The sequence below is a fragment of the Scophthalmus maximus genome, chromosome 12 (genome assembly GCF_022379125.1).
Source record: "Scophthalmus maximus strain ysfricsl-2021 chromosome 12, ASM2237912v1, whole genome shotgun sequence".
NCBI lineage: Eukaryota > Metazoa > Chordata > Actinopteri > Pleuronectiformes > Scophthalmidae > Scophthalmus > Scophthalmus maximus.
The window spans coordinates 1,595,091-1,621,095 of NC_061526.1; the positions used below are offsets into that span (position 1 = coordinate 1,595,091).

Consider the following 26,005-nt stretch of genomic DNA (forward strand, 5'->3'; position numbering starts at 1 on the left):
GTAAGATTCTGCGTCCAACCACAATGTTGGATTTCTGCTATCATCAACGCTATATAAGCCGGTGTGTGTATCGAGGCAGATGTTGGTTCTGCTGAGTTGGAAGGTGGGACCTCTGATGCATTACCAGGCTATAAATAGCGTCACGGAGGCGAGATCTTCCATCAGGATGCACTTCAAAGATCGGTTACAAAGCTGATTCTGTGCAGGGAGCCGACCATTTGTGTTTCTTCCCTTGTGGATTTGTACACTCGAGCACCAGCGCTGATGCTGTGTACACCTTCTGTTCTCACATAAAAACAGTTGCTGCGGGGCTGATGCCCCTTTTAACTTTTTATCTGGCCCAATCCAAGTGAACTCCCACCTCCATAAACTGTGATATCAGGCTGCGCTGCACATGCTACCAGTTTATTTTGGTTGCTGGTGACGTATCCATGGGACTTATCTTAGTTCTTAGACTAACTAAGCTCCTCCCCATATCATGTGTTCCAGATTTTCGTCTTTGTGCTTGAATGGATAGAAATTGGCAGTTGTAAAGCAAAATTGTAGGAAATAATGATTTATAGTTGTAAAAGGAATTCGAGCATGTAGAAGCTGTGAGCTACTAGGATTAGATGTCTCCTGTGTGGTATGTGTCATCTTCCTTTATTTGTAGTCCTATGAAAGCATGATTAATGTTAATGTTAATTAATGTTTGTATCCGTTTTTGAAAGAAGAGTTGTAGAGGTGACTACAGGAGCAGAAAGCAGAGGAAAATAAGTTTACCGATGGTTTGATGCCTTACGTTCAATTGTGAAAAAGCTAAGCTGAACTGTCTTTATTTATGTGTATGGGCACTGGTGTAGTTTAACGGTTATATGCACACACCTTTGCAAACAGGTACAGTATATAGTGTACCTGCCCACAGACAGAGAGACAAACGGTCTTTGTGGAGCTTGAGCTCGGCCAGTGACAACAGAGACAGGGTCCGATGGTTTAAAAATAGAAAGCCTGCGACTTTGATCTCACCATGACGATGAGGAGTCCAAGTTTTATCATCCAGTTCCAGGTGTGACTCCTCGTCCAAAGAGGGTGGAGAGGTGAGAGCGCTGTGCTGTCATGCCAATAAATTAGTTTTCATGTTTCAGAGGTTTGACGAGTCAACTGAGATAGAGGTATTGTGTCGAGTTTTAGAAATCCAGAGCGGAGGGGAGGGGGTTGAGCCAGAGTTGCTTCTTTCACCGTCTTTCTTCTTCTTTTTTTTCTACAATTATGCCGCGTGCTCTCCTGACGGTGTCGTCGTTCCTCGGCAACGCCCCTGCTTTTGTCCAAGTGTAATTTAATTGCATTCATTCGTAACAATTGCACAAATGAAGTTCTCATTTGCATCATAGTTGCTGATGGCTGCTTTTCTTTTTATATCGTCTTCAATTGTCTGTTGTTCTATTAGGCTTCCCCTCTTCATTCTTACAGAGTGCACCGTGGCTCTTCACTGCCTCCCCCAGTGTTGTTAGTGATTTAAAGGTCACCCCGTCTCTTGTTTCATATTAATGTGTAATTATCAAAAGCACAATGAAGTCTGCATTGAAAATGAAAAAAAGATCATTGTACATGCAAATTAGATTCGTTGTGAGTTGGCCCACTTCAGAGATGTTTACAAAACATAAATAGATGTGGATATGCGCCTCTCCACAGAAATGTCAGTCATTCATTCCTGATATCATTTTGTACTCTCTTCAACAAGTCTGCTCTTTATTTATTCATTTATTTTTGTCTTTATGTCCTACAGCCTTTTGCCTTAAAATGAACTTTAAATGTCTGTTTGTCTCCGGTCACACTGAACCAAGTCTTCGCTCTTGGTGCAGCACCATGGACAGCACCTCCTCAGCCCCACTGGCTATTCCATTTCTTTTCTGTCAAGCTCAACCTCAGCCCATTCTCTAATGCAGGGGTGTCAAACTCAGATACACAGTGGGCCAAAATTAAAAACTGCGATAAAGTCGCGGGCCAGATTTCATATTAATTGAAAAAAAAGCATGTTTTCCCTTCTTTCTAGATATAATAATGCACCTTTTCATATGGGAACAGACTTAAGTTTTACTTAAACACTGAATCTGGAACAAGCAAAGCTTAATACTATAAACACCTGAGAAATCAATTTCAAATAAAGGACGTCAGTGGCATTCATTTCTTTCTTCTTTTTTTTTCATCTGTAGCCTTTTCGGTTAATTTTCAATGGAATCATTTTTTCACAGGCCAACAACAACAAAAATAATAATAACAATGATGATAATTTCCTTCAATGAAAATACAACCATTCAAGTCCATGCCCTGGAGTAGCAAGGTTGGTGCGCTTTCTACGTCAACTGCAAACATATTACTGAGCAGTTCAAATCTACATTTCTGTGCTTCAAAGTCGGCAAATCGCCGTGTAAACTCAGTACTGAGTACTGAGTTTTTCAGCAAACTGTGCACTTGGGAACACGGCGGTAGAAATCTGCGTTCTTATGGTTTGGCAGCACGCAAAATGGCCCAGGTTTCCTTGCAGGGTGTCTGACATCTGCCCGAGGTGACTGGTAGCATGAGGTTGCGAATGAATGAAAACAGAGGAGGGGATGCCTGCGGGTCTTGATGCTCCAAGGCACTAGCAGAGCATTCTGGGATTTGTACTATTAGCGGTGCATGTGTTACCGGCGGGCCCGCTCAAATAGAAATTTGATATTATCTCGCGGGCCAAATATAATTATAGATTACAGATTTGGCCCGCGGGCCAGAGTTTGACATCCCTGCTCTAATGCATTGTTGTTAAATGTGGTAGTGTCAATTTTCACCATTGTTCTCCAAGGCAAGGTCTAGCCATAATACCTTGGGAATAGCTCAAGAAAAATAAGTCAAAGCGAGCTGGTGAAGCAGCAGTGAGACTAATGTTTTCTGCTCTAGGTAGATGACCCTTTCAAATCCTCGTTGTCAGTCCATCTTTGGATTTTTTTTTTGCTTTCTTCGGTATTTTGTCATGTGGATGAGTCATGATTGGCTGACCATTACATAAACGGTTGGTTAAAAGAGAGTTTTGGGCCGAGTCGTCCCTGCAAGTGGAGGGTGGTTTACTCAAATATATTAAGCAAAGCGATGTTCCGGTTTAGATAACAGTATCGGAAATGTGAGCTGTTTTTCAGACAGGGTACCTTCATCTAGCACTTGGGAACTACATGGCAGAGAAAGCCACTTTTGGATGTGGCCCAGACAGCTTGAACGGATCTGGCTCCAGCTGTAACTACTGTCTTCAATGGAGGCCATTTATATTTGATTTGTACATTGTTTAGACCTGAGGGTAGTTTTAGATCATCAGATATGATATGAACTTATGTGGTCTGAGGGTCCTGGGCATGCTTTTTACCTAATCCTTGGACTGAAATGTGATTACTTTCACACATATTTCCCTCATTTAATTAAATCATAGGCTCAGTGTTATGAAGTTTAAGGCATACATACATCCAGATTTAGTCTTGCTGGCGCCTAATGCAAAGAAATTCTTGTTGTTGGGTTTTTTTTCGGGAGAAGGGAGAGCCTGAAGGTGAAATGTTGAGGCTTGCAAGAAACTGAAAGCCTTATCGATCATGGGCTATTTTTGAAGGAGGGGTCAAATTAGCTAATGTAGCTGCACTGTAAAAGCATCATGTGAAGGGCACCGAGATCTCTATCTCGTGGGTGTATGGAATGACATACAGCCCAGCAAGATGGAAACGGTGAATATTGTTTGATGCGCCCGAAGGCTGGCAGGCCTTACAAACATAACTCCTTACAGCTGACCTTCGCATCAGCTCTGAGAGTGTGGTTCGAAACCCGTAATTTGCGAAATCCACGGCACTGACGTCATCGTGTGTAGATCTCGCAGCTGCAGACTGACCCAAACAACACGCAGATAACCACGGAGAATTCAAAAAACAAATCTAAGGGAGGAGGTCTTCAAATAGAAGTGATTGCAATCAGGCTGTCTCAAATGAGCTAATTAGAAAATGCTCTGTGGCTACTGAGTGAATCTGCTGAATGCCCCCCCCCCCCCCCTCTGTTCTCATCTGAGCGTGTTAGTACTTGTTATGTCACTGGTGATGAGAATGAGGCATGAGGCATGAGGCCCCCCTCAACCCAACCCCATCGCCACTCAGGCCCAAGGTTACCTGCAAGGGCTCTATCACCATATAACCCTGTCTGTACTAAACGTCACAGGCCAACCTGACAAACCAGAAGGAAGCTTCCACCTCCGGCTTCTTTCCACGATAAGGTTTGTGTGTGTGTGTGTGGGTGTGTGTGTGAGGAACTATAAAGGGATAGTAGCTGCCTTGATGGGAAAATTTACGTCAAAACAGCCATCTCCTGGCTCCTTATTAATATTCAATCAAACATTAACTGCAAAACTAAGTATAGGACCAATTGTCTATTCATTCAATAGAGCGCTTACAAATGCACTTTTTGCTCCTGTTTGGGTAATGGTTGCTAAAATCTAAGTATGTTTGGGAGCCCTCAGGTCTGGACCTGAATGACGGACTGGCATCAGACACTTGCCTTTCTGACACAGCAGGTCCTTGTGGTGCAGAGTGAGCTTGATGCAGCAGTACTCTATTGTGATTTCGGTTCACATTGGTGGACGATTTTAATATAAATACAGCCAGGTGCGTCTACCTTTCAGCTTCTGCCATGGTGGCTCTGCTTTTCTTGTCCAAGCTGGCTACTGAGCCTCGCATTTCTGACTTTGTCTGTGTGTGTACAGAGCTGGTCTTTCACCAAATGTTATAAAATGTGAAGTTCTTCATAACATCTCCTGTGCATTGATAAAAATCAATCTCATGGTTTTTTTGCCGGACTAAACAAGAAGGTTACAGAAAATACAGAGAAATTTGGAAAGGCTGCAGCACAGACATGTTATCTCTGCGACCGATACCTGGGAAAAAAGCAGGGGCTTCCCAACTGCCTCAGGGCAACTAGATTTGGACCGCTATCAACAATTGAGTTTGGTCTGGTTGTCACTGCTGAGGAAGCCCTTCTCTCTGCAAAATAAAAGGTGTCTCCGCCTCAGGAAATGGCAGCACAATAGGACCAGTGCTGATACGTCGAAACCTGAAACAAAGACAAAATGTACATTTCTCTCAGGACACGCAGACAAACGGGTGAGGGCAGCTAAATAAAAATCTGGGGCAGGGTGTGCTGCAGTTGGAGCACGTTGGACAGGGTGCAGAATGTAATTTCAGAAACTTTCCTTCAACGTCTGCTACAATATCAACAACATAGAACCAGGCCTTTTTTTCTTGTTATCCACATCTGCCGACCGAAAACCAGCTCAGCTCTCTGACCAACTGCAGGCTTGATCATTATGCCCTTCATGTATTGCTCTGCTAAAACATTCTGATAAATGATGATTATTGTTGTTGTTATCATTATTAGTAACTCAAGATTCAGTAACACACACAAAAAAAGAATCCACTGTAATACAATAAGCACTGCAAGTCACATGTAGCACTGACAGGGAAAAGTACTGGGTGCCGGTTCAAACTCCTTGTTGGGTGATTACAGTCACTTGCAAAAATGACACAGCAGTTTTTCTTCTCTGATTTGTCTCCCAAAAGCCTGCGTCTGATTGGTTCACTGGAGGAGGGAGTAAGAGGAAGCAATTTTGGCTTAGTCCTGATGAGCGCTGCCTTGTGGGAAATCAGTGTCGTGGCAGCTCCTGTAATTAGTTCTGCTTGTTAGAAAAATGAAGGGGTTACTAATTAGCAAGTGGATGGCTTCTTGACTTGTTGTGCATCTTCTCCCTCCTTTCCTAGAAGAACATCATTATCGTCTCCCGGAGAAAACGGAAAAGAGAGGGAGGGAGGGAGGGAGGGGGAGAGAGAGAGAGAGAGAGATGCTGCTTAGTCGTGCTGCTCAACAGTTTTGCTCGAACACGATGAATCTAGATGGACAAATCTCGAAGGGTGTTCTGTCATGCTCTGACAGACATTCTGCCTACTGTAAGCACGTGCAGGTAAACGCCTGGAGCTGTGCAAGATTTCACTTTCCGAGTTTGCGTAACAAGCCAGGCAGTGTGGTCTTGACAGTTCCTCGCATACGTGGGCTGACAGATGCTTATGTTTGAATGCGAGAGCATTTGTCACATGAGAAATGTCAGATCTACTGTCACGTGGCTTCTTTTTTTTTCCACAACAAGCCTGTCTATCTACATTCATCTCCACATGACCTTGCGTCAACCTTTAAGATACATTTTAAAGGGTACAGAAGTTGTCATTTGATTTTAACAGTTCGATTTGTTCTATAAAAAAAAAAGACAAATTTAAAAGTCTACATTCAAAACATATTTAGAGCGGGGCTTGACTCAAAGCTTAATCAATAAGTTTCCACCTTCCTCTAGCTTAGAGGCCAGAGGAAGGAGAAAATGGCTACTGTGGCATGAATCAGGCCAAAGGTAACAAAAATCCACCCACCAGCACATCGAAAGTTCATTAATTAACACATAGTATATGTTAAAATGACATTAACCATTTTACAGGAGGTTATAGACTATCTTTACTTGATTGGATGACCTTTATGCCCCCCCCCCCCATTTCATTCTTAATGCTAAACTAAATGCATGTCATCCCAGCAGTAGCTTTGCGTTTAGCGTCCAGACATGGCAGTGTTATTACTTTTTCCTCATGTAACATTTGAAATGAAAGCATGTAAACTAATCTGATGCTGTTGGGGACTTTTTTGGGGAGACTTGTAATTTCCAGAGCATTAAATCATGTTGTGCACAGAAATGGAAATTGGACCAAGTGTGACAGTTGGAAGCAGTATCTCCAATGATATGGACCCTGCTTTCATTTCATAGCTGCAAACTCAGAAAACAGAGTATCGCTGAAAAAGAAATTAGGTGGAAGTGAAATGGAAAGTGGCTCATTAGATTTATAAAATGTAATGCTGAGCGCCGTTCCTGTATTCTGTAATTTACCTAGGGTATATTAAGGAGTAAATCAAGGATTTGAAGGATCAAACTTGATGGATTTAATCAAACATTGACACACTATAATATGTGTGGGAAAAAATGAAAAAGCTGAAAAAAAAATTCTCCTTACTTATTTGACTTGGATATTAAAAGGAAAATGCAAATCAAATTCCACCAGAAATAGACTCCCTTTTGTGTCCTCTCAGATTTTATATGCGAAGATTTATAATCCTGATTAAAATCCGCTGATGTTCGAAAGTCAGGACTTCCAGCTCTGCCCCCAGCGTTTCAGCAGTGTGCTCAGATCTCTCCAAAAGCCCTCCCCCCTTTTAAGATGTGGGCAATTTGAGTGGTGAAAGCGGAAGTACTTTTGCATGATGTCACACTGTTGGTTGATAATTCCCCGTAACACATCGTCGCATGCATGCGGCTGCAGAGGAACATTTATTTCCCCCTCAGCTGATCCACTTCCAAGAACGATTCTGATGTGACATTATGTAAGAACTGTAAGGCAGAGCAGCCGGAATTAGAGAACGCACAAACTGCCGGGAACATGCTAATCTCCCTGTGTGATTATTAGTCATAATATTAAACGCTGGCTTAATGATCAACCCACAGTGTAATCTCTATCTGGCACATTCACCTGTTCTCCCCGTAACCCCACTGTCTTGCCTTTGAGGATGGTGGTAGGGAACAAATGAAATAGAATAATTATAACTTAGAAGAGTGTGCAGGGAATTTCCCTGTAGATATAAAATAGGGGAAAATTAGGGTTATAGTTGAATAGCTGCGTGGAAAAATCTCTGGATGAGCTCAACTTCTGTTTAATTTGTAGGCCAATGCTGAATTTCAGCTCCAACATTTCTATAATTATTGTGAAGCTATGCGGAGGCATTGCCTAATGCATGATAAATTATTTGCTGTAAACCTGGAGCAGTGGAACATACTGACATTCACTGCTTCAAGGACTGCTGTGGTTTTTTTTCTTTTTTGTTTAAATTAAGCCAGCTTGCAAATAAACGTTCTTTCAAGTTAAGACCAATTTGAATTGATAAGTCAACAGAGCCCAAACAATATTTAATTTTTTTTAAATCCATAAATCTGTTGGGAAGAATGTTAACAGCCACATAAGCTTTCACCTCATTAACTGGAATTAATACTGCACTCACCTTTCCTGTCATCAAGCGATTTGAGATGCGGTGTCATGCAGTGTCATTTAGCATGCAGATGAATCACTTGACAGGCCTGGAGGCTCTGTCTTAAAATTTGTATATTTGGTTAAAATGTGGATGTTTTTTTGAATTTCGTTTGGGCTCTCCCTCCAAGAACACCAGTGCCCCCACAAAAGCTCTTTGTTTGTTCCCTTGTAGTTGACAACAGAGGCCTTTGAGCGAACGTTATCCCGGGAGCACCTTCTCAAGTTTTTGGAGATGAAGTGAGCGCAGTTCAGTCCGACAGTTGGTGAAAGGCTTTTGTTTCAAAAATAGACGAGGGAAAAAAGGCCCACTGAGAACGATGGCAGAAAACTGAGCGTTAAAGAGTCACTTGATGCGGCAAATTCTACTCTGAGGCCAAGTTATCACGTTATTTAACAGCATTAGAGCTGCGAGGCAGTTGCTTAAGAGTACTCTGCACTTATCAAGACACTATGAATTCAAAAAAGACATTTCTGTCATTACAGTAAATATGAAGCTGAGCAAGTCGCCAGTGCTGTGTGGTAAGCTTAGCAGAGCTTCACGTTTAAACGAGAAACAAGTGGAAACGGCTAGAATGCGGCTCTGTCCAAAGACAATGAATTCCATATATCATAAGCCTTAAAAGCTCACTAATTCAGTCAATCAGACTTTATTTGCATAGCATATTTCATGCAAAACAGTGGACAGAGCAAAAGCCATTAAAACAATACAACACTTGATGGCTGTCTTCTGCGAAGAGTTGGTAAATGCAGAGACGAATGCTATTAGTCGGCGGCAGAGCCCTTGAGGGAGAGAGTAGCGCCATCCCCGTTCGCTCCAATGGACCAGGAAAATGGAGCCTCTCAATAGTTCCCGGAAGTGAGCAGCAGCGTGGTTTATGGAACTATTGAATGTTTTTTTCAGGTTGTTTGTCAGATCTGTAGAGAAAACTGCAGATTCTTTGTATTTGAAAGGTTTTTTTCCTTTTGCTACCTCTTCACCATTACTCGACTTTTACAGCTACTAAAATATGCAAGAATTGATATGAGTTGACATCCTTGAGTTAAATTAATGAAATTGAAAAGACGTGCAGTATTTGAGGGGCTGAATTTCAAGGAAATTCAAGTAGACACTAATCCCGCTCAGCTTGTGACTGACACGGCAGGCAGGCGGGCACAGCAGTGGGGAGGAATCTGTCCCACAAGTCTTGTCCACTTACATCACAGTCAGTCATCAGCATCTCCGTAACCGTGCCGTAAAGTCCCTTCCTCATCCTTTCGTCCTTGTCTGTGTGGTTGTGTGTGGTATGCTTCACATCTGTGTCCTGTTTTCTCTTTCTCTCCCACTCCCCACTTTGACTACCTCTTCTCTTTGTGTTGGATGAGAAGGCGAGTCCTGGGGCTCCAGAGGATGACGGCAAGTTGTCGGTAGGTCCTGTCTGACTGACATTCTTCCTGTTCTGCTTCAGTGTTTGCCCTGTTTCTATGTAGATGTAGTAGCGCAACTTGTGTTCCTCCCACCATACTGTGAACAAGACGTGCACCGTTTTTCTCTAACCATCGGAGACTTGTTCTTTTTGGTGACGATTACATTATGTACACAGCATGCAAAAGACAATCAAGGGAGTCCCATGTGAGAATAAGGCTTACGACTCTTCTAATGCTTTTACACTTCCAGAAAAGTACAAGGGTAAATTTACCCGGATTGTAAAGAAAGCCAATAAAACAGAGCAACGGAAAGGAAAATCATCAGGATCACATTGAGAAGCCACATCTCGAGCCCTGCCAGTCCACATTGCCTCCCGCTCTCACCCGTATGGCCCTGTGAATTAGCACCCGGCGGCTCCTGCCTATGCATTACCTGTGGGCAACCAAAGATGAACGCACTCCAAACAGCTGCCGCCTGCAACGGTGCCTTATTACCCACAGTTCTCAAGTCCAGCTTGAACTGCTGGAGTGACCTTGGTTTGGTTGGTTGGTTGGTTTGGGGAACTTGTCAAATGCCACTTTAACTCTGTCAAACTTATTCTTAAGTTTGACAGGGTTGTAGGTTCTGCTTTGGGGTTTTCTGTAAAAGAGGATTAGGGAATCATATTCCAACTAGTTGCATGACTGAAGGTGGTGGAGCATATATGCATGAACGAATGTCGCAGTAACATGAATCCTGCTCGTAATGGAAGAAGCGTTAAGCACAAGTATGTAAAGTAATATGTGTCAAATGAAATGCGCTTACAAAACAGCATAGTTTCCTGCACTTAGCTAAATAAGCTTGGACAAGAAGTAGCTTTTGAGAAGTGCTTAGATTAGATAGAGGGAAGTATTTCGCTTCTTGACAAAATTAAGAACCAGTTACTTGGACGATACTGAAGAGCCCCATCTCAGTCTGCAGAATGTTTGAATCACAGCCTGTTTCTCCTCTCGCAGGCGAGGCCCCGACTGCAGAGGGGGGGGAGTTCCGCCTCCCTGCACAACAGCTTGATGAGGAACAGCATTTTCCAGCTGATGATTCACACATTAGACCCTTTAAGTGAAGGTAAGTCCGTCAAACGGCTCAGAAGAAACAACTCCTCAAATCTCTGGAATGTACAGTACAGATGTTCCTCCTTTCTTTGTCTTTCTCGCTTGAAATGACATGAGTTCTGTTGTCAGATGTGACGTAAACGGAAACATGAAATTCAAAACTCTATTTTTCACCTTGAAGAAACCTTTACTGCAATAAACTGTTTTTTGATCCCGGCCAGTCCAAATGGAAATATTGGCATTTATCCATTTGCACTGTATCCATTTCCCATCATTGTTCCCCTTAAAATCCTGTCTCAACCATCAACATTTAGAAATACTTGCTTAGCCCCCGTGCTGTATGCCAAGACGGAATTGATCCATTTTTAAAAATAGGTCCACACGAGACAAGACAAGCTTAGTGCTGTGTCAGAGCACAGCTGAGGTGGAAGATCATTTTCCTTTAATCCAAGATGAAGGCCCATTAGCTTAGCTAAAGGAAATGTAAAACGGCAGTGTCAGTGCTCGGTGCAGGGGATGAATATGTTAATACGCTAGGGGAGGTGCAGTGTCATCCCACTCTCATCCCACCCTGAAAAAGATGAAGGAAAAGGATAAAAAAAAATCTACGTTAATGGGGTAAAAACTGGCAACATGGGTTTAAGGAGGGTTTGAAGAATTTGTCATTCTTTTTTTTTAGCTTCGGTGAAAGGTCTTTGAATTCGATGTGGAAGGACTATCTCATGATGTGATGAATCCTAATCCTTAAAAATGAATATTAATGTTGAATACTAACACCAGCTTACTGGATGATATCATTTTTTTTTACCCCCTCCTGTTTCCTTATGTTTTCACAGAAATGTATGTTCTGTGTTTCAAAGCATCAGTAATAAACATAAATAGACAACAAAATTCTACACAGGAAAAGGTCCAAAGGCCATTTATAAGCATAAATCTGTGTCAAGTCAGACTCAATATTTCCTCCTCTGGTTGGATGTGATTGCATTAGCAAACATTAGCAGGCATTTCAGCTTTCTCTGAAAAATGACTCCTTGAAACCCAAACCTAGAATGAATCAGCTCCGCAAAGATGAATAAGCCAAGACGGGCCTTAAAGTGCCCATTAACATGCATCAACCAATTGTTGCACACAGAATCCAAGGGCGTCCCATCCAAGTGTATTCATCTCTCCATCTCTGTGATTAAAATGTAAATCATAGCCTGCTGGGGGAATGGATGTCATTATGGCTGGTTGTAAATGTACAGCAGAGGGTTACACATACACCACCCTGCATTTGGTCTTCTTAGGCAAATCCCACATGCACAGAATGAACTGAATGGATTCTGCAATCGAAAGATTGAGGCCACCAGCTTTTTTGTCCGTGTTCTGATCGTAGTCACTAAAATGCATGCAATAATTGATCTACAAATGTGTTTTTTGTAAATGTTGTATTTAATATTTGGATTTAAAAAAAAAAAAAACGGTCAAACAGGCAACATGTTTGCTCCAGTATGAAGACAGTCAAAATGTGAGAATGATAGTTCACATGATTTGACTGATGAGACTTTCTGCAAAATACGGACTGGAAAGGAAATGCGCTGAAACAATGACTCCGGTGTGACACGACGTGACGATTGAATTAATTACCGCAGAGAACAACAGCAACCCCTTCTCGCCCCAGCCTTGGTTTGACTACATTATTTTGATATTTCCATTTCGCACATTGGCAAGTTTTTACCCGCTCCAGTGAACATGTGATGATGCGCTCATCACGTGCCCTAGTCGTTTTAAAGTGTTAAATCATTTCAATGATCGCATTTCTGCACGGGTCCAGTGAAGGTGTGCCAGATTCAGAGATGTGCTACTGTGTTCTATGCACAGTTACCCATGCCATTAATGTAAAGGGGCACTTCGTTGATGAGCTTGCAGCGCGGAGAGAGATAAACAGGTGCACCCATCACAGATGGAGGCTGTGCTGCTCGTCCTTGCATGCTCGTAGGCTTTAAGTGTAGCTCAGCGGGGGCCACGGGGGAGCTGGCCGGGCTACATCCATCCATTTTTCATAGACCGTTTCCCAAAATAAAGTCGGCTTCGCATATGAGCAGAGGTGCTGTAACGTCTGAGGTTGTTTTGAGAGTGCTGGGAAGTGGTTACCGTTCTTCGGAGTGGGGATAGTTAGAGAGGTGTGTGTGTGTGTGTGTGCGTGTGCGTGTGTCATTGTGTTCGTGTTTAAAGGGTTTACCTGGCCTGAGCACTCGTCACTGCTTCATTTACTCCCTTCCTCCTGCATCACTTGATCTATCTTGTGGCCCACCAAAGACACCTTCAAATGTTTACACATTACAGGCCAGCTATAATTAATCCTGCTATGTTGGCTCTTCACCTTGAGTTTGATGAAACACAAGTAGGCTTACAGTAGTTACAGCAAACGTGGCCAGATTGTGGAGAAAAGAAGCATAGAATGTGGACAAGCTTTATTTTCAGGAAAAAACCCTGATCAATGTTTGCGGATGTGTCGGGGGAAACATGTGTGGACGTGTACGTTTGACATTGTGGGAAATAAGATTAGTTGCTTTCCAGCACAGAGTTACTGTCAATCAAAAGATTGATACCCCGCTCCTGTTTACATGTAAACTGTGGGTTAGGACACTGTTACCTTAGATTTGCATACATGATGGAAAAATGCACATGCTGGCTCTGACAGGAGGGAAGAAAATCCAACCACCAGCACATCTAAAGCTCTCTGAAAAACATGTTGTATCTTGTCTGTTTATCTATTATTTATGCATTTATTTTATTCCTTTTTTCTTTTGTTTTACCTTTGGACAGGGCCAGTTTCATTGTTTCCCCCTATTCACACTCTTTATGCTAAGCTAGGCTACCTGTCTCCCAGCCCAGACTTCTTCATCTAACCCTCTGCAAGAAAGCGAATCATCATAATTCTCCAAAAATGTGAAATTATTCCTCCAAATTCAAACGATTCAATAATTTCACAAGCACAAATAAAATGGGCGTCCCGCTCTTTTAATTTCACATTCAATGCAGATTTCTCATCAATGCTCAAATGTACCATATCAAACTAAATATCACCTGGATTTATCTTTTCTCTGTTTCTGTCTTCCTATCTCTCTGTCTTCTACTGTCCCCTCAGAATTTGCTGACTCTGGTGAGTTACTCCTCTAATTTCTGTATCCCCCCCCCAACCCCCAAGCAAAAGAAAAAAAATCTGTTTGTTCTCATTCCAACAGCCTGGAGACAGTTCTCTCGCCCTTCGTGTCCCCTATGTATACTTTTCTCAAGCGCCGTTGTGCTGTATGTCAACTCTGTGGTGTCCATCCCTGCAGACTCCTTCAAATATCGCATTCTCTTCTGTGGATGTACTCTCCCTGGAAACCCTCCGTGACCATTTCTGCATTGTTTTTTTTCCATTACCCCTAATCCTCTCTCTCCTCTTATGAAACTGCCTTTATTTGTGGCTTTGTTTTTGTTGTTCTCTGTGACACAGGTAGTGGCCCAAGATGAGTGGTTTGGGTTTCCCTGTGAACAATGTCCTTCAACTGCCCGTCTTTGGGGGGACTCTTGAAAGTCTTTAACTCTGCAGATATCGAGTCAGGAAGGAGATCTAGCTTTGTGGACTAATTTCCACAACGTTGTGCTGTAGTTGATGAACTGATGTTCTGGGAAGATGGAGACAAGTTTGTCAGCTGTTTTCCCAACCCTCGAGACATCTCCTCCCACAGATTTTCAGGATCTTTGTCAATAAGAGCTTGACAGAATAATTAATGACAACAGAGTGATATCTGTTAGTGATATCTGATAGCCTTTTTTTTTTTTTCAATTAGCTGTTCCCAACAAACTGTTATTGATTGCTCGCTGGGAGAAAAAGCAGATGATTGTTTAGCGTTCATATTTTTTCCAGGAATAACAACTTTCCTGTTCTTTTTAAAGTGATTGTCCTTCAGTTTAATGAGAGACCATTAATCCTGCATGTGGGTTTTTTTGTTGTTTGTTGGCGAGAACATTGTAATGGTCTGTTACAGTTATTTCCAGGAACAAGTGCCCGCATCTCTTTTTCCATCTGTGTGGAGCTACAGACAATGTCGCTCAGGAGTGGCATGAAATATTAAACTATAAAGAGAGATGGGGAGGGAGACGGGCAGGGAGGCTCTCAATCTACTGTCTGAGCCCTGAAACAAACCCCCCTCCTAGAACAGCACTCCGAATTCAGGCTAGGCTCATGCCTTTAGCTCAAACCCCTCAATAAAAATTTTCACCCCAGGTTCTGAACTCTGTGGTGACTCGGTACATATCCAAAATTGAAGTTGACCTCAATATGGAAGAAGATTAAAGCCTGTATATGACTGCAAAACCTTTTAGTAGTGGCAAATTCATGACATACGGGAATATTTAACCATAACCAAATGGTCTTGTTATTGATATCAAATATCTGACAGTCTCCTATTGTTTTTCTTTACATAACATCACTGCTGTGTGACGGTGTTGCGCCGAGCTATACATATGGCGGCAGAGACGAGCGATCTCATCAGATGCTTTCATCATCTCACCGAGATATACTGGAAAGATGGCTCACACTACCAGCGTGGCCATGACCAGCTTTGTTGACGTGAGGTCATTTTTTAGTCAGCAGATGTTGTGCACAAGTCCTCCACGGGGTAAACAGAGAGAAGACAAGGTCATTTGGGACAATCGTGCTGAACCCATGGAGGCAGACATTATGCTTATTGGGTAAACTGGTGAGGCAATAGAGGGTGTGGCAAACTGTTTTAATGTTAGTTTTTGCTGCGGACATGGGAGAAAATATCCCAAAGGGCAGCAAAAGATGATTTTGTGAGCAAATGAGGGGGAAAAAATGGGTAAGTAAGCCTACATTACATTATGGTTTGAGCTTCCTGTCCTATGACTTTCCATTAATGTAATTTAATTTCGTGCTCAAAGTAAATCTATTAATCCCGCCAGCATTTCCAGTTTGCCCCATACTGTTGCTGCCCCCACCGGCAGTGCTGTCTGTGACCCAGGACCCCATCGATTACACGGCTCAATAATGCACTCACTGTTGCTGACCTCCCACCCCTTGTGCAACGCATATACATTTTCCATGAATGTAGAAATATTGACATTTCGCTGTAGGTTTTCAATTATTTCTGTCAATTTACGACTGTTCTTGTAGCATTTTTGCCCAAAAATTACACATGACACCGACACCTCAGCGACATATGTTCGAACCCCTTTGTGAATTTAAAAATAAATGGTATGATACTGGATTTACGAGGTAATTAGACATATAGCCTATAGGCATGTCTGATATTCATGTCTGAATATGGTCAGCCTAAATCTTCTCGCTTGTTTCCAGACTTTATGCTCAGCTAAGCTAATAGGCTGCTGCTTCCAACTTTATATCAAAGGGACATACAGTGTATGAGAGTGGTATGGGCCTTCCATACCACTGTCATACACTGTTTGTCTCAAAATATGAAACGATTCCTTCAATACATATATTTTAATGAACTTAAGGACCCCCTCGTTGAGCAGATATTGCCAATCATTCCCCCCTTAATTTTGTTTTGATGGATAATGGCATTTCCAGTATGTTATGTAACTGTGACCAGCCAACTACACTTAGTAACTCATCATCACTCCAACCGTACTCATACACCATCGCACACACACACACACACACACACAGACACACACACACACACACAAACACACAGAGAAGTCACGTCCCCCTCCAGAGCCCTCTGAGCCACTGTGTCCTGGGTGGGTGAAAGAATCAATGTTAAAAGCCTTTTTTGCCTCAGCACAGACTGTGAAATCGCCTGACACCCCAACCCCCTGCAGACAGACCGGGCATGCACGCACACGCGCTCTCGTATGCGGCTCACCAGAGGTTTAGAGGTCACGCAACAAGGACAAGAGGGACCCTGGTAAACAACAACAACTCCCTCTCTCTGGTCGCAGAGGGCAAACAGGCGACTGTGCGGGCCGGGCGGTGATTGTGTTGTGGGTTAATTGCCCTCCGAGTAGCCCGAGCGAGAGGCCAGCCTCATAGTCATAGTGCACTTCAAACCCAAATCGCCTAATCATATGGGATTGAGGCACTTGTCTGGGAGCGCAGCAGATGAGCAAGACACTCTACAACGGGATGTGTTTTTGCCTCATCAGACTGTGCGTTCGGGGCCGGCAAGCCACGCATTTTGGCATGAGATTCGCACCGTAATCTTTTCACATGGGAGTGGAGTGGTGGCCCACTGTTGGCCAGAGCTGGATGATAGTGCATGTGGGCTTATACAGTACTTGTATTGCACACCTACCCCATACACCGAACCCTTGCTTAAGAAAGACAGTGACCTAGATTACCAAAATGAAAAAGGTTCATTTGCTGAAGAAGAAGAAAGCACAGAGTCACAGCACATTAACATAGGAGCTGAGAGGCAGGAAGGAGAGAGCTTGCCCATTTAAAACAGTTCAATATTTCATAACGTGGGTTTCGAACATGGTGTTTGCAATGACGGAAGAGCTAAAATTAATCTTGTAAATTATTCCAAGGCATTTTTCTAGGGACTACTTCTTTGGTCGTCCAAAATAAAAGAGATCACAGGGAGGTCTGTGGATTATTCAGAGAATTTTGGGCGTTGCGTTTTTTGTTTTTCATAGTTTGAGCAACACAAACAAGATTTCCTTCACCTCCACTGTTTTGAGAAGGCAAAGGAAGAAGCAGAAATCTCAGAGCCAGATATCTCAAAACATGGACAAAGGAAAAAGAAAATGGCAGTGATATTAATAGTAATGTAAAAATGTCACTTGAGCTATTGGTGAAAAAACCTGGAAAGAGAAGGGCTAAAAGCAGAAGTTGCCTTTCGAAAAAACAGGCGGAGCGGCTCCCGAGCTGTGAGCCACTTTTCCACGACAAAGTGCAGTGCGGGTGGTAGACTGGTGTTGGTCCCGTGTCATCTGTGCCTTTTGCGGCAGGGTTTGAATTCCCGGCTAATTCATCATGCAGATGTGCTGACTGTCTATTTACTGTCGCACGGAAAACTGCTACAGTAAGGGAATCAAATTAATTGTTCGGGTTTCATTGTGGAAAATAAAATGCTGAATCACCAAGCCTTTGAATACGCTTGCGCGCAGAGGAGAGGAGGACTCATCTTTTTGTTGCATGTTGACCCAGTAAATTTTCTTCTGACTTTCCTGTTCTGTTTGTTTTTTTTTCTAATACCATTGTATGAACCTCTTATTATTTTTTTTCTATAGGAGTGTATTGACTTCCCCTTCTCCTTCTCCCTTTTACTCTCACAAATCTTCTCTAATAGCCATAGCCCGCGCCACTGACAGGCATTTTTACCAGACTGAATTACTGTAAGACTATAATGTATTTTTAATAGTAATTCAATCGTTGCTGCTTTTTTTTTTTGCACTTATGCAGTGATGAGCGGGAGAGACTCCGTCTTCCTGTATGTCACCTTGTGCCTGTGTGATGTAGAACCAGCAACTTGTGTTGTTCTGTCATGTTCACTCTTTTCCTTTTCTCTGTATGTCCGTTGCCTTACCTTTGTCTTTTGCTGTGATGTTGTAGAGCTTGGGACTTATGGGAAACTAAAATATTATCACTCAATGACTGAGGAAGGTAAGCCTGAAAGTTTTCACTTCTTGATTCTTTGAGACAATCTCTGTCACCCCTTTTGTTTTTTTTTTCTCCATCTCCGTCATGAAACAGCACCCTCAGCGCCATTTTTTTTTTTTTTTTTTTTGTATTTGCTTGTGACATACAGTTTTCGCCTTTAAGTTTGACAACCTGAGATTTCACTGACTTAAGTGCAAATCATGGTAGCCATGCCATTTTTTTTTTTTAAATTGACCTTTTACTCTCATTTTGATTTCTTTTTATTTCTGCCCAGATATATTGTGTGTTACTGTGGTGCTGTGTTGTTATGGATTTTCTTTTCTTTTGCTCTACAATAACAAGATATTTCAAAGAAATCTAGAAAAGTACAGTCATATTTTGCTTATGTTTGATTCTCTGGGAAAGCCACCTCTGCTTCTTTGGATCCTTTTAACATTTTAGGTGATGCAGGCTGATAAAAGCACACACAAACACACATGCAGATGCAGTACATACCATTCCCTCCCACACTCACGCGCTCGGAGAAAGCACAAAGCACAAGGTTTTCTTCCCCCCCCCCTCATTCTTATTTTGGCCCCTTTACCCATCTGTGTTGCTGAGAAATGCATCATCCACGCCTCGGCGCTCACTTGCACCAGCAGCGAGTGCGCACATGTAAGACTTGCGTTGCTGAATTTGGCAAACCGGAGTGACTCATGCACCCAGTGGTTGCGTAACGAGCAGAGCCGACAGGGAAAATGAATGACTAGAAGAGGGCCGGGTTTGCTTATTCTTTAAAGACTCGGAAATTGCTTCATCAATATGCAAATGGTGCAGTTTTGACAATGTGTGCCCCTTATATGGACCCCCCCAGCGTTTTTTTCCCCATACAACACAGACTGAAGACAGCCATTTTTAAAAAAAAACTTCTCTTAATTAGTTTTCAATGGTTAGATTTTTCTTTTTTTTTTTGCCCGCACAACAAAGGCATAATGAAATTTCAAACTAAACCTCAAAAAAGGCAAAACGCAGTAGGTTGAATCACATAAATGTAATAAATTGTAAATGAATTTATCCAATTGGTTGATTTATGCTGTGGGCTGTACATTATTGAAATAAGGATTTTTGATTATGAAATGGACAACAAAAAAAGATACTCAGTATTTCTTGTGGTCAGGAGGGGGTAAAATGATTGAGATATTTTGTATTGGTTATCTAGTTTGACAACTTAATGGTTTATAACCCATTTATATTTACCTATTTTGCTGATTCTGTGGTAACTTCTACCTATGTGGGTGTTTGTAGATATTACAGCCAGAACTGAAACCAGATAACAGGGTGGGTTTCTTTAACATCACAGAATTTCCTTTTAATAACTTCAGCAGAAAGCCCAACCCTGCCACTCGTAAGCCCATATCCCACGCCCACATCGTAATAAATGAACACACGCAAGTGCACACTCACTGCCGCGCACAACCGACTCACAATGGCCGCTTAAGGTGAGTGATGTCAGGGCAGTGGAATGTTTGACGTCGTCTTGTGAAAATGTTCAGTATATGTGTTGGGCTTTGTGCGCATGTGTGTGTCTGAAAACGAGGGGGAGGTTGGGGAAGCTCTGTGCTTTGCCAAATAAATGACGAGACAAAGTGAGAGGAAGATGGTTTTTGCCTAAGATAGATGAGTGAGAATAAAACAAGCGGTGGAGAAATAAAGAGTGATAAAGAGGAGATAGGAGGAAGGCCAGTAGTGACTTGGGGTGGTTAATGATTTTGCCAGAAGGTCACAGACGGCGTTGACATGGCTGGGTGGAGTACGTATTGATGCGTCACTGTGACAAGCACTGACAAATCAGCCGTGCCCTCTTAAAATGAAGAGAAAGAAAAAAAGTCTTTCAAATTTATCGCAATGATTGGGACAAGGCAGGACATGCACGCAAAGTCGGACACGCACAGGAAGTCGGTTAAATTAAACATGGATGCACGACAGCAGCACGGTTAATGATGCACGAGGGGTTCTACACCAAAGGAACTCGATAGATCAGCCAGAATTTCTTGGGGTCAAATTGAAAACACCAAAGTTACATCAATTATTAAAATCTACCTTGTATCACATGGCAACCTGAAACCCTGCACTACATGTTTCTGGTCCATTTGGAGTCATATTTCTTCTTCTTCTTCATCTTTTTCTTCTTCTTCTTCTTCTTCTCAGCACTAAAAATATGGTTCATGAGTGAGTCATTGGCGGATTGCAGGCTGTGGGGATTTCATGGAAAGTCATTGTTTCACAGTCCAGCAGCCCGTCATTGCTGGTCATGACAGCATGAGCACAACTGCCTTGAGCCGTTGATTATAATGTCAAAAGGGCACGCAGCTTATATAAGCCACAAGGTCATGATGTTCAATTGATCAGCGGTTTTAATTCAGTCTACTGCGTCACAGCACCATCTTTCCTGTGTGATTGAGGATATGGAACCTGTTGATATACCAATACCAAGAATCTTGTCTGTTATTTATTTATATTTTTTATAGCATCTGTTAGATTCTCCAACTGTGTGTGTTTTTGCAATGAAAAACATGAAGCACTCCTGTTCACAAGATGCTAAAACAAGATAAAAGCTATCCTAATGATGAAATGAATGAATAGCTGTCCCCAGCTAAACCATTGCGTGCTTTTGGCTTTCGCACTAGCCTCTCAACTAACATCTCTTGTGAGTTTTTGAACCAAGAACGGAACGAGAAAACGAGTCTATCTGAGCTCCAGGGGGCAGATCGCTCCCGACCAGGACATTGCAGGATCATCAATATATGATATGCTGAGTTATATTGACTGTTGATTTTGTGTCAGTGGCAGTTTTGTGTGATCCCCTGCCCTGCTTGTACTGCGCCTTTTGAAATGTGACCCTTCAGGGGTCAAAGGTGACAGAGGAGCGCTGACTGGGTCGAGGCCAAGAGGCTTCGAAGACGCTGCGGCTTGCAGCGCTCCGTTCCTTCTATAACCACTCTGGCGATTATTTTTGCAGGTAAATTTCGAGAGAAGGCCTCCATCCTTCACAAAATCGCTAAAAAGAAGTGCCAAGTGGAAGACAGCGAGAAGGCCAATGGCGTCGCAAGCCGTTCAGGTAAAAAAACCAAACAGCTACATTTATTTTCCTTAGATGTTAAAGGAGAGGCTTGACATTTTGGGCAACATACGCAATTGCTTTTTTTGCTGAGCCTTATACCTTTTTTATGCCCTATGCACTAAATATAAAGCTACCAGGCAGGTAGCTTAGCATATCATAAAGACTGGAAACTGGGGCTAACAGCTAGCCTAGCTCCGTCCAAAGGTTATACAATTTAGTAGCAACTCTAATGCTCAACGATTAATCCCTAAAATAAACCAATGTGTTGTTTTTATTAAGATTAAACAAACAGGTATGAAGACTGTTCCCAATTTCAAGTCAAATTTTGTTTATCCATCCTAAAATGTTAAACTATTGCTTTAAATCAATATTAGATTATTGTTCACTAAGGTCCGCTTGTTGTTGCTTAAACCTCATGACTACAAGGATTTATATTTCTTATATTGGCCATTAGGACTGTCCTCCTCAAAGAGTTAATGAGCATCACATCCGATGTTAAACAAGCATGACATTATCAAGAACTGGCAAATTGATTGCAAGTGTTGTCCTCGAGCGGCATTTGAATCAATCACATTCACTGCCAAGTGTTATTTATGTGTGCTTTTCACTTGAAAGAGCACCGCACCAAAGGGATAAACAGGAGGCCAGGGGAAGCGCTTTCATGGTCACAATGTAGTCCGAGCCGCAGAATCAAAGGGAGACAGATGTTTATCAACAAGGCAGAATTATGCTAACAGCACTGCCTTAACATATTACCATCTTAATCAAAATTTACGACTGGTCTTTCGGGCCATGCATATCTTAGATGTAGTCGGTGGTGTCTAAAGTGAGACAACGTTTTCTCTCTTTGGTGTGTTATGCATGTGGTTAGTTTCATATTCCATTTTATCCGTACAGCATCCAAGCAAAGGAGCAAGGTCGTGGGTCGGACAACAGAGGTCTCAGGTTGCATGAGCAATCCGAGAATCTTTCTAATTGTGTCACTGCCACCCTTGGATGAAAGCAATTTCTACGGCAATTACGGTTTTATCATCTGATTACACGGCTTTCGGCTAGTTGTGTTTTAATAAGGGCTGTTAAGTAAGTCTGGCCTCAAATGAAAGTCCCATCAGCCACCAGGAAAGGATGAGGGTGAGGGGTGATAGTAATAGACGTTCACATTCATACACAGGGCGATAGCACGTTTTCACATCAGATTCAACGACAGAAATGTGGGTGAAATAGACTACATATATTGTATTCATATAAGTTGTCAATTAAAGTCTTTGAGATTTAAATCAAATCATCCAATGAGCAGTTTTGTGCAGAGGATGGAAAAACGGGTTTACTACTTAACATTGGCGAGATGCTGTCTCCCACATCTCTGTACGTCATAACAACTAACACTCCCATGTCTATTTTTGAGCATCAGGAGCTTTTGTTCCTCTAAATGCTTTTCACTTTAATTGTTATTCCAACGTCCCACAGATAAGAACCTCCCAAACAGCTCCAGTGTGGAAGTGGAAGTGACGCCGCCCATGAATGGAACGGCAGGGCAAGAGGGAGAGACGGTAAGTTATCACAGTACACATACATGCACTGTGCGCACACAACAACAGAGGAAGGAGTGCAGTCTGCTGGGAAAACTCAAGTCAATCAAATCAAATATCCCCCAGCCCGCTAATTGGGTCGAGTTATGAAATGGGAACAAAACTGATAGGTTGACATTAAAGTCAGAGAGAGATTTATTAATATTTTATGCCTCTCATCTGTGTCTGTGTTCCACCTTGAGCGTGATTGATGCAAAGGTTGCGGTGGCTGTGGCACAGGTCACTGCTGCTGATAATTTCCCAGCATGCTCTTGGGCGATTACCTCCATCTTCAGCCAGACCTGCCAAAGACCCACCTCCTCCCACAGAGTTCTGTAATCACACGCCTCACTCACCTGCTGCTCCCCCACCACTGGGCGCTCGAAACGACCACATGCTCTCACACATGCCTCTGCACAAACACACACACACACACACACACACACACACACACTGACTTTGACGCTTGGCCCGGGCACACTGAGTCTCAAAATGGCAGCTGCAGCTGTTGTGCTGGCATGAGCGATGACGGTTGGACACGGCGGCCCGCCAGGCCAGCAGACGGTCCTGGGGCAAGAGGGCAGCGATTCAACGTGGCACAGGAGGCAGAGGACACGGGCGTGCCAGTCATTCTCAATGGTTACAAGAGAGGCCGCAAAACGAACTGGACTCAGCATTTTTATTTTTTTTAAGGGCTTTTTTCAAAAAGTTGCATTTTCAACTTGGTCTTAGTGGCTGAAGTATTTACTTTAAACGCTGTTTGAAAATTAACAAATCATTTTCTGATTTCATTTTAGGCTGTTTGATAGTGCATCACAGTTTTTCTAAAATATACATAGATCAAGCAAGCAATCAAACTTTTCCGCAATTCACAATTCAAATCGCTTCTTTGGTGATTAAAGACTCTGATTTAGAGACTACTGCATATACAACGTCAATCAATAATTGAAAAGACAACAACCAACAATTGTTGGACCCAAGGAGTTGAAAAAAAGATCTTTCTCCATCTTGAAATTCGGCAGTTGCTGACGCACAGCATCCCTCCTGCTTATGACAGAGCAGTTTACAGGAACAGTCATCTGTAAATTTAAACTCGTGTGGATGCATCTAGGACGATCTCAGAATAGGCTACGAGCTCTGAGACTCGACATGACCACGTGCATATTGATCTGTTCCACTGCAGTTATTTTCAGATTGATCTCTCACTCTTGGGTTTATAATAGTCTTTACTGATAAGACTTTCATCCCTCCCCTGAAACTGATATGTATGTAAAAATTAAGGCGATGCAGCCTCCTTCAGATAAATTTTCAGACTCGCTTCGAAACTTTTTTTCGAAGGGGAAGTTGTAAAACCTGACAGATGCGATTCACAGCATTTAGAGGAGCTGGACACTTATTGGCGTGCTCAAATCTCACATGCTGCTATTTTTAGAGGACCGTCCCACAGTGCAACTGTCTGTCTTCCAGAAAGTAGCTGGAAACAGCTCCCACCTTCGTATGCCGCCAGAGGCCCCGTCATACTAATTGTCCAATTCCTCCTGGATACCTTGGCAACCAAGATTGGGGAATAGTTAAGGTCAAATTAAAATCAGCACAATTTACCAGCTCCCCTTCTTTGTCGGTAAAACGCCGGAGAGCAGTACTGACAGATATTATCATGGAACAGTCATCTTTTTTGATTGAGCACATTCAGTATATTACTCGCAGCAAATTGCCTTTCTGTAAAAAAAAAAAAATGGCCAGGATTTTCTACTCTCGGTGCGCGTTTTGAATATTCATGAGCGTGTAAATCTCCTGTAATCATGTCTTTAAATAACTTACTGGTAAACCAAAGGAAATCATAACCTAAAGGATCTCATGACTCATCCCACCTTCTCCATCTCAACGAAAACTATATGAAAAAAAACCAACTTGTTTATCTTTCTCTTTAGCCATTTTCTTTTCTTTTTCTGATCCAGATGGAGCCTCTGTGTAAAAAAAAAGAATTTTACCAAATTCAACATGCTGATTGCAGCTGTTACCATCTCACATGCGCCAAAGATATTAAACTTGTGTGAATAATGTGACCCTGTTATCAGAAGATTTGTCAAACGATTAAAAGGAAGGCAATCGTTAAAATCAGGTACCTAGTGCATGATACAAAAACTTAAAGGATCCAACCTTTACCTGTGCTTCCTGAAGCATGGCCCACAACTGTGTTGTGCGATAGGAAAAGTTGGATCAACAAAGTAATGCGTCAGGTTTGCTGCCTCTTTGCAGTCGTGGTTATGGACTTTTCTTTTCTTTCTTTTTTTTACTAGTTGAACCACTTGTGGCTTTCTTGCCTCACACCAGTGCGAAGGCTCCCGTTCGGGACGGAAACAAAAATTGCAAATGTCACACCTCCAGTCGGAGCTCTGTGGCGCCTGGTAAAAGTCAGTGCCTTTAAGCTCTGCGTTGGCAGTGTTGCCAACTGAGGCACCGCAGGGCAGGAAAGGCCCCCAAGGGGCTGGCATTTGGCAACAAGTCAGAGTAGGGAGCACCAGCTCTATGGGTAGAGATAATCATAAATGGACAAATGACGGACCCGTGGTGCGAGGTATCAGCTAGAAACACCTGGACTCACCTGCTTGCAGTCAACAGATCCATGAAAGCGCTGCAGAGCCGCGATTCAGCATAACGCAGCTTTCATTAGAAGGCGCTTGTATTACTATTAATATAAAAAAAAACTGCAGCCATAGTAATACTAATGCAAGCCACTCATATCTTTGCATCATTGAAAAGCAGCGGATTAGGTTCAGAACTGATCTCCACAAAGCCTCAGGTTTCTGGTTTTAGGCCTTTTTAAAAAGAAAACAATGCAGCCATCTGGATATGGAGAGCAGGAGAAATGAGGAGGCTGAGCATAAGTAATGCAAGCGCTGCCTTTTGTTTGGCAGCTCTGATTACCAAGGTTACCGGGCAATGCTCAGCAGCAGTAGCAGTTACAGCTGGATAAGCGCCATATGGTTCAGGAATTGTGCAGAAGCCAACATCAAAGATTTCCGCGTCACTCCCTGGGCCTGCTTAGCTGATGTGATTGAAGCTATTA

General features: G+C 42.6%; 1 protein-coding gene across 9 annotated transcripts in view; it reads left to right on the forward strand.

Moving 5' to 3' along the window:
* Window positions 1-26,005, forward strand: part of LOC118288383 (sodium/potassium/calcium exchanger 2-like) — a 42,536-nt gene that overhangs the window by 9,476 nt on the left and 7,055 nt on the right. For 3 of the 9 annotated variants that reach the window (XM_035614418.2, XM_035614410.2, XM_035614426.2), the window contains exons 3-8: window positions 9,507-9,554; window positions 10,551-10,659; window positions 13,777-13,791; window positions 18,220-18,270; window positions 21,266-21,364; window positions 22,835-22,917. In XM_035614418.2, the coding sequence (XP_035470311.2) occupies window positions 9,507-9,554; window positions 10,551-10,659; window positions 13,777-13,791; window positions 18,220-18,270; window positions 21,266-21,364; window positions 22,835-22,917 (405 nt within the window). The remainder of the gene's footprint in view (window positions 1-9,506; window positions 9,555-10,550; window positions 10,660-13,776; window positions 13,792-18,219; window positions 18,271-21,265; window positions 21,365-22,834; window positions 22,918-26,005) is intronic. The other 6 variants (XM_035614451.2, XM_035614459.2, XM_035614469.2 and 3 more) reach the window with 6 other exon arrangements.